The 12,418-nt window shown below is 37.2% G+C and overlaps 1 protein-coding gene across 1 annotated transcript; it reads right to left on the bottom strand.

The window, feature by feature from the left end:
- Positions 1 to 851: 851 nt before the first annotated feature.
- Positions 852 to 10,884, bottom strand: CPB1 (carboxypeptidase B1). The gene is made up of 11 exons (XM_075863989.1): positions 10,820 to 10,884; positions 10,661 to 10,736; positions 8,222 to 8,346; positions 7,649 to 7,745; positions 7,472 to 7,573; positions 6,123 to 6,224; positions 5,507 to 5,617; positions 5,324 to 5,414; positions 4,410 to 4,612; positions 2,312 to 2,396; positions 852 to 1,157 (listed from the first exon to the last, which is right to left on the bottom strand). Exons 1-11 carry the CDS (start codon positions 10,882 to 10,884, stop codon positions 973 to 975), a joined length of 1,242 nt encoding a protein of 413 aa, XP_075720104.1. The 3' UTR covers positions 852 to 972.
- Between the last annotated feature and the right edge of the window lie 1,534 nt (positions 10,885 to 12,418).

Consider the following 12,418-nt stretch of genomic DNA (forward strand, 5'->3'; position numbering starts at 1 on the left):
GAAAACAGAAAAGCACCACGTGCTTTTCTGTTTGTAAACAGAAAACCAGAGTGTCATCATGATGCCGGCTGCGCGAAAATCATGCAGCTGCGCACCATATGCTGATGACACACTGACCTGTTGCGCGCGCAAAACGCCGTGTTTTTTTTGCACGCGCAAAACGGACACGTCAGTGTGAATAAGGCCTAAGAAATAGACCCAAGGGCAAATGATTGGCACCAAAGTCTGCTCCAAATAAGGTTTGTTTCTGCCGTATCTTTGGGCTCATTATTGTTTCAGAGTATGGGGCCACCGGAGAATCCTCTGCTACTCTAGTGGACCAGTCTGACTCTGTACAAGTTATATATACACTAGATTACATGAGATGGATCACTGATTTAAGAAATGTATTCTAATTGCCATATTTGGAGTTGGTACAATATGTTTGTTTTTTTCCCCTTAAATCAGGAGAATTTGCTTTTGCCTCATAGGGGTTTATAGGTTGAACTAGATGGACTTCTGTCTTTTTTCAACCTTATTAACTATGTTACTACAGAATGTAATACACGTGTACTGAGTGTAACGAATAGCATGCAAACAGTGCTGTCTCAGTAGCCACAGTCCCAGTACTGATCACAGCATTTTGACACTTTAAAGGTATCTGCCATCCTCAAATGGATTGGACATAAACTTAGATTCACCAATTAGCCACATTTCTAGATTCGTGATTCTATCCAGACGTGGCTCATTTATACTCATTACTTTCTCATTTATCCATTCATATTTACTATAAATTAAAAAATAAATTACATCTAAAATACACTAGTTTCTTAACTGATATTCCTTTAATTTCTATTTTTACTTATCAGTCATTTACATTCATTTTTTTTTCCAATTGGCAATTATAACCAAGGAAGTCAAAAGGAATTACAAAGATAATATTAAATACAAATAGAAAATGGATTGGGTTGAAATTGGAATAATACATTTCACTTAGGCATTGTTCTGGACATAGTTGGCAATGTAATTCACAGCCAGCAGGGTTTCCTCACAAGTAGCCTTGATCTGAGATTCGGGGAGAGCAAAGCCATATCTTCCAGTGTCACGCAGCTCAAATGTGTAAGAGAATTTTACACCTGCGTCATAAGCCCAGTCATCAGAGCCTCCAGCAGCCAGGTCTAGAATTCAAAGAGTTAAAAGATTACCATGACTGAGGAAGTAACTTAAAGAGGTTGGTTGGTTTTGCAACTCTTTTTAAATACTGTATAAAGGAATCAGTTTAAAGATCAGGGTTGCCGTTCACTACCTCCATCTAATAACCAGAGTAGAGAATGGCTATGAATAGTGTCTTTTGCTCTGTGAGACTCATGCATTACATTTGTGTAATTGATTTCAATATGAACTGTGTAATAATTTTCTTATCCTGTGGTGGTGCTTATCATCATGGTACCCTTCCAACAAAAAGGGGTTGTACAAAGCAGACAACCCCTTTAATGAAAGACCCTTTAATTAATATACACAATCTCAACTTGTTTTATGTTCATTTATGAACCTAAGATGCTTTTGTGTCAACCCTTCATACTTTATTCATTTAGTACATCATTGCCATCTACACAGGATACTAATAAAATTCACACCGTGTGACCATCAAGGTGTAAAACAAGCCATGCCTATCTGCTTTTGGATGTTTACTTATGCAGGTGATCACAGATTATAGGTGATCGCCTGGACATGGATGTCTACAATGCTCCATGCTCCTAGTTTGATACCCCCTTATTTTACTTCTGTGGCCACACTGAAAATGTTGGATAAGTGGGTGAATTCTTCTGCCAGTAGTTCAGGTACATGAGTAGCTGAATATGAGAATATTTATTGCTAGATAATAAGAGTGTTACTATAGCATGACTGCCATAGTACTGGGAACGGAATATCTGTGATACAAAAACAAATGTTATAAGTGAGGATGTTAATTCAATATGCTCATACGGCTCAGCTACCTCTCTATTGCTGGCCTCAAACACTGAAATACTGCTGTTCATATTGGCAAGTCAGTCCAAAGAAGTTATCACTGGGAAGACCTATTATAAATGATTGTACAATTTTTGTACACCACGATATATCTGATAAGTGTAGTCATCTATTTATCACACTTACATGTTGTCTAGTCTATTGTCATAGATGACACAACTTCATACTTATTGCTAGCCAATTAGTTAGCCGAATTATGCAGAAGATCCTATTTGTAACTGTCTCATTGATGGCAAATGTTGTAGTATAAAGATAGTGCCGTGTTATTAAATATTCGGAATAACAAACCAAACTAATAACTTACAGATTGTTGCTCCACCAGCACCATAAGTGTATTTGGTTTTATACAAAGCGGTCAAAGCAGAAACTGCTCCCTGGGCAACATTGTTCTGTAACAGACAGAAAGGTTTTATTAGGAAACACAGTCACTGTTTCTAGAACTGCAGTCAGGAGTCACAGACAGTAAATATATGACTGGTAGATATGAGTTAACGTGTATTGATTGTTTATATATTCTGGATTATTGGGCTTGAAAAGACCGGTGATGATTATTTTACAAAAACTCAATGGAAGAAATCAAGCATCAACTTACAGAAAGGGGAGACAAGAGTTTAATATTCACTATCATCCATCATTTCCATAGGCTTGAATGGATAATAAAGGAAAGCAAATTTACATAGCAAAAAAATAAATTTCAAAATCACACTGTACGCTGATATCCTACTAATGTACATGTACACTTCTAATCCCTGAGATAAAACAAATAGAACACTATCATGAATTTAGAAGGATTCTGTCATATCTGTAGTGTCATATCTGTATAAACATTTTCTTTAGTGATATTCTATATCTTGTATGATTTTGGCCACCTTCCAGAGTACATATACTGTTTAGTTTTGCCATTTAACCTCTTAGCTTTTTTTGTTTCAATTGTACATTCTGTTTTTCTGACACAAGGAGTCTTGAGTACAAGATATTAACCATTGAGGCCAGGTAACAATTTTTCGCTTATGTTATATGTAAGAGTGTACACAGTATTGTCATGTACATGGGTTGCTGATGTGTGCATTAGCAATTGACAACAGGACAGACAATAAATAAACTTGTTTTCTTAGTTCATTTATTCATAATACAGTTTTGGGCAGAATTCATATGCCAGATTTTGTTTGAAGCCTACAGGAGTAAAATTTGACAAATATATTAAGGAGTTTTCCAAAGTATTCAAAATAGTGGCAGCGGTAGGAGGGATGCATTAAAAAAAAAAAAAAAAAAAGCCACTACTCACCTCACAGATCCCCATTGTTCCAGCCCCTCCAGTCCTCCCCACCACTGTTTGTTGACATGGCTGCATCTATGACGTTCCCCTATGCCTACGTGATTGCTGCAGCCAATCACTGGCCTCAGTGATCCTGTGTCATATGCCACTGAGACCAGTGATTGACTGCAGCGATCATGTGGATATACAAGCACGTCAAAAGCTGCAACCGTGTAAAAAAACAGAGGCTGAAAAGACTGGAGCAGTGGCGATGGAACTTGGGGGATCTTTGAGGTGAGTAATGGCTCATGTTTTTTTTAATGCATCCCTCCTACCTCTGCCACTATTTTGAATAAGTCCCAAAACACCATTTAATACATTTGTTGCATCTTTTACTGCCATGCACCACAAAGTGAAATCTATGCCAGCCACGAGCTGGCATAGACTTATGCTACAATTTACACCAGTTTCTGGCGTAAATAAGAGTAAATTTGTCAAGCCATGGGTGGCTCTGCCTCCTTCCGCTAAACTCTACCCAGTTTTTAAAAAAGTGGCAAAAATCTTTAAAAAGTTGCAAATTATTGCACAAATATGGCATGTGCCATGATTTATAAATTCCCCTTTGTGCTTTATTACCAATTTAAAACCATTTAACTAAGGGTTTAATGAGACCACCCTGAGCCCATGGGTCTAAGACCAGTGACAATGGAGTCACTTAACATCAGTTCAGTCTTCTATTGAGGTAGTTCATTAATGGATGTAGAAGTTTACCTGTGAGACTATTATTGTGTGGATCAGAACAAATGCCATAGGACTCTTTCAGCTTATTTACCTACCTCTCCCCCCAACTTTAAATATGGAGATTCACTAGGAACAGGTGACATATACTAATGTATATCTGAGTTGTGGGGTTTTGTGCTCTAAAGTTTTCAGAATCATGATGAAGTATGATCATAGTGCACTATCATCTCTAAAGGTTACCATACAAACTGGATAATAACATTTGTACGGACTCAAATGATCATGAATCCAATAAAGGAGTTCTTGAAATTTACAAACTCTAAATCAGATTTAATAAACACAATACATGTCACAGTATCAAATATTTAAAATATGCTTAATGGTTAAACATAAATGTCCTGCTCACCAGTTCAGTGTGATCCTTAGCGAGAGAGTAGGTGTAGGAATAAGGGAAGAGCAACATCTGGGAATAAGAATGGATGGTCAGATAAGCCTTGATAGAAGAAAGATTGGCGCGGATGAAGTTAGCAAGGGCTTTGGTTTCTTTCTCGGATTCAGGAGCAGTACCGCAATATGTTTCATCACAAGGTTTTGCAGAAGCTCCAGCAGCTTAAAAAGAAAAATCCATGAAGATATATTGGAAATATACGTGTTCATCTATAACCAATAATTCCCCATACTTGGGCAGCATGTCTATATATGACATTTTGTATGACATGTAGCAGTGTGGTAAAGAACGGTGTTGCTTGGTGATTTTATTCTTCAATGTCATAGAGTAAAGTTTCATGTTTCTCATGTAGTATTTGGATATTTCATCCTGTCATAATTATTATAAAATCAGAAATAGTTCAGAAACCATCCTGAACATTACCAGGGGAATTATGTCTTCGAATGATTACATTTATTAACATTTATTAACGGAAATATGTACTAAGAAAGCTTTACTTTTGATTTTCTAATGTGGTTGTTTTATAAATCATGGAACACCATAACATATTGGGTATATATTTTATATGTGAGGTCAAGTAAATATTTTGGGGACATACTGTAATATTTTAACATCACCTTCCAAATACTGTAATCTTCTAGGGAATAGTTAAGACATCTTAAGGAACCCGAGAGCGATATGTATTGTAGGTCTTGCCACTGGGAGGCTGTAACCTTGCCCAGCGTCAACAATGGAAATCATAAATAGCCATTGATTTCAATCGGCACCTTATCACACATAAATACTAGATGATAAATGGGAGGGCATTAATATACATAGTATATGTGTACAAAAAAGTAGAACTCCTTCACAAATGGTATAAATGCACTTACTACACCATCCAGCATTAAAGTTTCTGTTGGGATCAGTTCCAACACAGCTGCTGTTTATGTTAGCAGAGCGTGTCTTTCTCCACATACGGTTCTATAGAGAATAATTACAAATGTAAAGAATTATAATTCCGGCACATTACAGCGATTCGCTCTAACTCCATTCTTGCATGTTTAGTTACTTACTGTGGTCCAGGTGTACGAGTACCCATCAACATTCAGGACTGGAAGAACGTAGAAATCCAGGTTGTTGAGGAGGCTGGTAAATTGTGCGTCAGAACCATAAGAGTTAATAGCCTGTGGTAAAGAAAATTAAATTGGTCTTACTTGAATTGGAAATTTGTATTAATTGTCTTAAAGGATGTGACACAGGTGGATATTATTTCATGTTTTTGTAGGTATGATTTCCTGTTATATACCTCAGATACAGTACATTTATAGCATGATTTTGTTTTGTGTGGAAGGCTTAAATATAAAGTGCTAAATATATATAAACTTTCATGACTGAAGCTAAAGATCCACGTATTTCAATCAGATATGTAGTAATTACAGTCTACGGATATACTTAAAATGCACTACAATAAGGTGTTATCAGCTCTTCACCTGTTTTATATGCATTTAAAATATTTATAGGTACTATAATGATCCTATGTGTCTGAAGTGAGCACACAAAGCTTTTACTGACTAAGCATCATGAATGTCAAAGCAGTAGTGAGAACTATGGGGACAATCACGATTGATATTTGCTATGTGTGATGTCAGAGATTACAATTTGCCCACATCTAATCCTGCGATCACTTACTTCCTTTACAAACCACTGGCAGAAAGCAGGGCTGACCCATTCTCTTGCATGGAATCCACAGTCAATGAAGACTGCCTTCTTGTTTGCTCCGCTTTTTCCAACCTTTAAGAATAAATAAAATGTATATCACAAAGCTGTCAATAGTTCTCAATGGTTTGCTGCATGCATATTTGTTCTCAGAAAAAGTAAAAACAATGTGCATGTGGAAATATCAGCGGATAATGTCAATTGAAAAATATTTGATGACACTTGTCAATTTAGTTTCATATTAAAGGGACTGAAGCTTAACATGAAGGGTCGCCTACCAAGGATTGTATGTTGGGGAATTATATATACAGCAATTCCCATATCTAGATATTTTTTTATTGGAGTCATTCTCTTTATGGACTGGAGTGATCTGATAATGGAGCGGGGCAGCAGCAGGGAAATCAAATTTTCTAAAGCTTTATTGCAGCAGACATGGGCTATTTTATGAACGCCTTCATCTGCTGTGATACAAGCAACTTAAAGGCTTTAGTATATAGCAGCCAGTATTCTGGTGACTGTCTTATGAGGCAAATCCTCTGCCTTGCTTATAATGGGAACAATTCCCCTTTGAGACCGGTAGAATCTGTCTGCAAAGTAAAGGCAAGACAGATGAAGTTGAACAGATGTTTATGGAATCTTTACATATGTTATATGAGAAAACTATAGACGTAGCATGGGGCCCGGAGGTTGAGGGGGCCCAAACAGATGCAAGAACACTGATCCTTTTTATGGGTGACTAACAAGTGGGTGGCTTTCTGCTTTTTATCACTATTATGTGCACTATCTGATATATGGCGTTATTATTCATACTTTTAATTATTGCTATTTATGCAGCTTTCTCATTTTCCTCTCACTAGGTGGTGGGTGTCCACCTCATTTTACTATTGGGCTTTATGAATTCTAGTCACGTCCCTGATATGGTAGATAGTACTGACTATATGACTATTCATGTTGTAATATCAACAAGACCCCTATGTGTATGTGGATCACCGGTGCTCAAGAAGTTAGAACTAAGAAGAAATACAAAGGGCAGTATTAAAAGTTGCACAGATATATGGAAGTAAAAGCCTGCATGTATCTGTGTCATGATCCAGAGTTGTAACTGAAGAACATTATTAGTACAAACACATATGCTTTGTACTATATTACATGTTCTTTTCTTTAGGCATTGCACAGCTGGCCTCTCTTGCTGGTACTTGCTAGGTTTATGTGATGAGGGAATAATGGTGAAATAAGCTTAGTGTCAATATCCGCAGAATTATAGTCCCTTTAATGCCTGCTTGACTATGACAGATGTCTAAATGACAGTGGCTCCATCTTACCTTGAGCAAGTAAATAGGACGTCCCTCATATGAGCTTCCAATCTGAGAACGGGACAGCAGACCTGGGTTCTGAGCAGCAATGTTAGCTGACCAAGCATTGATCTGTAAAGAAACCAGATATTATATATGGTAGCCACACTTACTATTTAATTTGAGTGTTGTAGTAGACATTCTTACTGTATCGAGGTCATTGTACTTCTCATAACTGTGCACGGCACGGATATTGCTATCACGCTGCTTTTCCAGGGCATCCTGGAGGTCATCAATCATAATTCTAAGAAAAAATCATAGTTACGTAAGTTTAGTAGACACTCTCTTTATTGAACCTGTTTTCTTTTTTATCGGTCTACTTCACTAAATCTAAAGGCAAGAATCCCAAAGTGTAGTAAAGTATATGGATTCCTATATTGAAAGTGTAAACTGAGAACCAAGGCAATACATTGTCTTAAATGGGATTATGTGTGATTGATGTTTGACAAGTGCAGTTTTGGAAAGATAAGTAGAATTTTTATATTTCAGACATAATCTATGAGAGAAACAAAAAAAAATATGCTTAAGGGAGGTACCAATCCATACTTTTTATTCTCTTATTGCTAATCATTTGTATCACTAAAAAGTTTCAAACTGTGCAATATAGGCAATGGTTGGTATTTTCTAAGACATTTTCTTTAGATGAAATGTATTTCTCAACTTTTTTTATATTATCAATATGACTTTAATAAAGTGTAATTTCCTTCTAGCTTAACTTACTCAAAGGGAATTTCACTTTGTTCAAGGAGAGCCTGAACATCAAAGGCCACATGGCTTTCAGCACGGAAGTCAACACGTTTTCCTGGTTCTACAAGATCAACAGAGGCTGGAGTCCAGAAGTCAAGCTGGGATAGAAAAGTAAAAGTGAGAGATATGCGAAAGCAAATTTTTTTGTCGTGCATATTTTTTTTTACTGTAGACCTAGAATATTCAATCAAACTGTATTAACAAATCCAGTACAGTAAATTAACGTATAGTGATCACACCTGTCAAAATGTAGTCCCAAAAAGTGGGCAATAACAATTCTGCTAAGATAATAGAGAAAACCCTATTTCCAGCTGGTTAACACATGTTAGTATAAATATTTGCTTATTTTTAACATTTTAATGATTTTTACTAAATATGTCAAAACAGCAGCAAAGGGTTTTCATCCTGCCTAGAACATTTTTGCCACAAGTTTTAAGGATTGGACATCACCCATACTAGTTTAAAAAAAAACATATGCTAAGAGAATAGTTTTCAAGTTTCTCAGAAGAAAACCCGGCAATGGGCAAAAGATAACTGTCAGACTTAATACCTTCACTAACATGATTGGCTCAGTGATTTATGCAATTTTTTTTGGGGATAAAGCAGAGAACCATCATTGGCAATCCTTCTATCCAAAAAAAAAAAAAAGAAAGGATCTTAAATCTATCCGGGGCAGCCTGGTTTTCCCGAATGAATACCATAGTTTGAGGTTCTGCTAAACCCCAGCGATACTCCAACAAATAATCTACTGTCTATGGCCCCCAAGACTTTGTGTCTGGTCATCTCTAATGTTGTAATGTTTTGTGTCAACTTGGGCCCTGATGTAAAACCAGACCCCGAAACCATCATGTTTTATCAGGCAACAGGACTTGGGTGATACTAAAACTTCTGCACACCTATAGATACTTCCCTGGGTCCAAGGGACAGATGTTTATTCTTAGTGCATAGATTTTAAAGAATATCAGACTTAACTACTACCCATTATTTGTAGAAGCCTCAACTTCTACAAAACTATAATTTAGGTTACGGAATTATATCAAATATTGGTACATTTATTCAGTAATAAAATTATCAATGCCTAAGTAAATTATTAAAGAATTATTAAATATTCCTGAGTTCTGTGCGTAATGTGTATCTTTGAGTAGAGTATGTGGGAGAGCGTGTTCCTTGGTCTCCTCTCCTAACCTCTGGGTCAGTGACTGACTCCTACTCTGAGATAATTAAAAAATACATTTTATACCTAGAAGCAGTTAACGCTTTATGGACCAGCAAAATTTAAGTCAGAAAGTGTTAATGACATAGGGGTCAATGGAAAAAATCCAACACATGACTTTAATGTTCCTTGGTGAATTGTTTGTTGTTTCTAACATACAAGGACAGAGAGGCTTGAAGTTTGATTTAGAATGTAGATGAAAGGAGAGTTCACTAGACATAAAAATTAAATCATGAAGGTTAAAACAATAGTTCAGTCCTAAAAATGACATTCAACTTGATAATGACAAAAGCCTCTAGGTGTGTTAAAGAGAATACATAAAAAGGACCTAACAGAGTACATACACTAAAATAAGTGCAGTAGATACTGTAAGATGCCCTTATATCACTGCATACAGATTTGGTTATCTAGACAAATAAAAAACATTGAGATAGATATTCTCTAGCTACTAAACAAAATGGTCAAATAAAACACGTGTTTTTCGCAAGGGTATCAGTAAGGATCATCTGCTGGGAAAGAGGGGTAGTCAGAGTAGGTAGTTAGGGTCCCATTGAAGAGTAGTGGGACTTCATTTAGGGACTAAACAAGCAAAAACAATGCTGTTCTTTTACTGTACATTTCTTTGTACAGCAAATTGGATGCTGTGTCCGAGGTGCTGATAATGCTGTAGGTGCTGGCAACCATAAGCAATTTCTTTAGAGACAATTAAATTAATTATTGTCCGTCCGACAGCTGTCATACTGAACTTCAGGGACAAAGAAGGTGAAGTCACATTCTAAAATACTTCATTTTGGTCCGAGAGGGCTTGTCCCATTACTGTTGGTCTGCACTATGCAGACCTCTACTGCTGGCCTTTAGATGGGGCAGAATTTTGCACCTAAAGCAATACAACTTTGTGGAGATATTCTCATGCGTACAGCCCATCCACCCTATCCAAGGGATAGATGTTTTGTCAACGTTCCCTATATTTCCTTTCTCTGGAATTCCTTTCATTTACCCATGGTGGCAAATGCAATGGTGATGATCATGTGACTGTTTATGACCTCTTTTCATGAAGCAAATATAAATGAGTTAAGGATTACAATTGGTATAAGGATGAGAGAGAATTACAGTAATTCATATAAGGTGCAGCTCAACAACATGCTGAATCAACAACTGAAAGAGACATACCAAACATTTGTAATTTAATATCACCATACCTTTGCATTTTCAGCCAAACTTCTGATGACTTCTATATCCTTACTGTCTTGTGGAAATACTCGAAAAACTTTCTCCCTGTAAACAATATGTAATAAATAGAAACACCAGCAGGTATTTTTTTTACTATAAAAATCGTCCACATTAAACGTCATGCTTACCCGTGAAAGGCTCTAGGTTCGGCCGATACGGCTGCAATACTCACGAGAATGAGTAGTGTCCACATGGTGATGAAGGTAGGGTTAGTAAGCTTTGTTTCCCATTTATATATGCTGCCCAGATTGTTTCATCAGGCTCATGATTTGCAGAAGGAGACTCCACGCCCACTTGTCTGTCTCATGTATGATTAATTATAGCACTGGCCTTGTTGTATTTACCCAATGACTTGTTTTTGTGCACCTGTGTATTAATATTTCATGGCCATTGTGTGGAAATAGTGCAATCCATTGGACAGAGAATGCACTGCTTTTTAGCTTTACTGAAATCTAGGATGAGTTTCTGAATACAAAACATATTTTTTGTTAAAACATACAATTCCTTATACATCTTGTTTAGCATAGAAAAACAATGTGACTTAGCATTAAAGGGTAACTAAACGTTCAACAAACTTCTGACTTGTCATAGTGACATGTCAGAAGTTTTGATTGCTGGGTGTCTGAGCACTGAGACTCCCACCGATCGCTAAAATGAATCTGCAGAAGCGCTCGCGTGAATGCTGAGCCGCTTAGTCTCTGTTCGGCTCTTTTTGGAAAGTCAATGTGCGGTGTATGAGCCCATAGACTTTCTATTTAGTCTGTATACAAACTGCTCGGCTGAACAGAAAGCAAGCAGCTCAAGACTGCTGCTGAGGAGCATAATCGTCCTGGCACGTCTGGAGGCGATGTCTATTCATTCTCCCGTCGTTCCGGTGAAAGAACAGTGGGTGTAAGTGACGTCATAGCGTGGTCTCACGATTCTAGCAGAGATCACGCTGGGCTGGGAATATAGCTTGGCATGAATGAAGAGAAGTGTATGACGCTGATTGATCAGCATCATACACTTTTCTTTACAACGCCCACTTGGTGAAGCGAAAAAAACAAAAACACCCAGTTGGGCATTTAGAAAAAATTTGAATAAATCTAAAAATTATCAGAATTTTGTCAATAATAAAAGTTTAAAAACAAACAAAAATATAGTAGTTATCTACATAAAAGCGTTTAATAGATTAGGTAGGAGATAGAGAAATATTAAACTGGTGACAGAGCCTGTTTAACAAAGTCATATGGTTTAGACAATCTCTTTCTATAGAAGTTTCATGCTACGTCAGAGTAGAAGTCGGCTCTTCTCACTAGGTAAGGCTATCAGCTCTGAATGACTGCCAGCTTCCATTTAAAGAGGCTATGTCACCAGATTTTGCAACCCCTATCTGCTATTGCAGCAGATCGGCGCTGCAATGTAGATTACAGTAACGTTTTTATTTTTAAAAAACGAGCATTTTTGGCCAAGTTATGACCATTTTCGTATTTATGCAAATGAGGCTTGCAAAAGTACAACTGGGCGTGTTGAAAAGTAAAAGTACAACTGGGCGTGTATTATGTGCGTACATCGGGGCGTGTTTACTTCTTTTACTAGCTGGGCGTTGTGTATAGAAGTATCATCCACTTCTCTTCACAACACCCAGCTTCTGGCAGTGCAGACACAGCCGTGTTCTCCAGAGATCACGCTGTGACGTCACTCACAGGTCCTGCATCGTGTTAGACGAGCGAGGACACATCGGCACC

This window comes from Rhinoderma darwinii, chromosome 4 (genome assembly GCF_050947455.1).
Source record: "Rhinoderma darwinii isolate aRhiDar2 chromosome 4, aRhiDar2.hap1, whole genome shotgun sequence".
Classification (NCBI taxonomy): domain Eukaryota; kingdom Metazoa; phylum Chordata; class Amphibia; order Anura; family Rhinodermatidae; genus Rhinoderma; species Rhinoderma darwinii.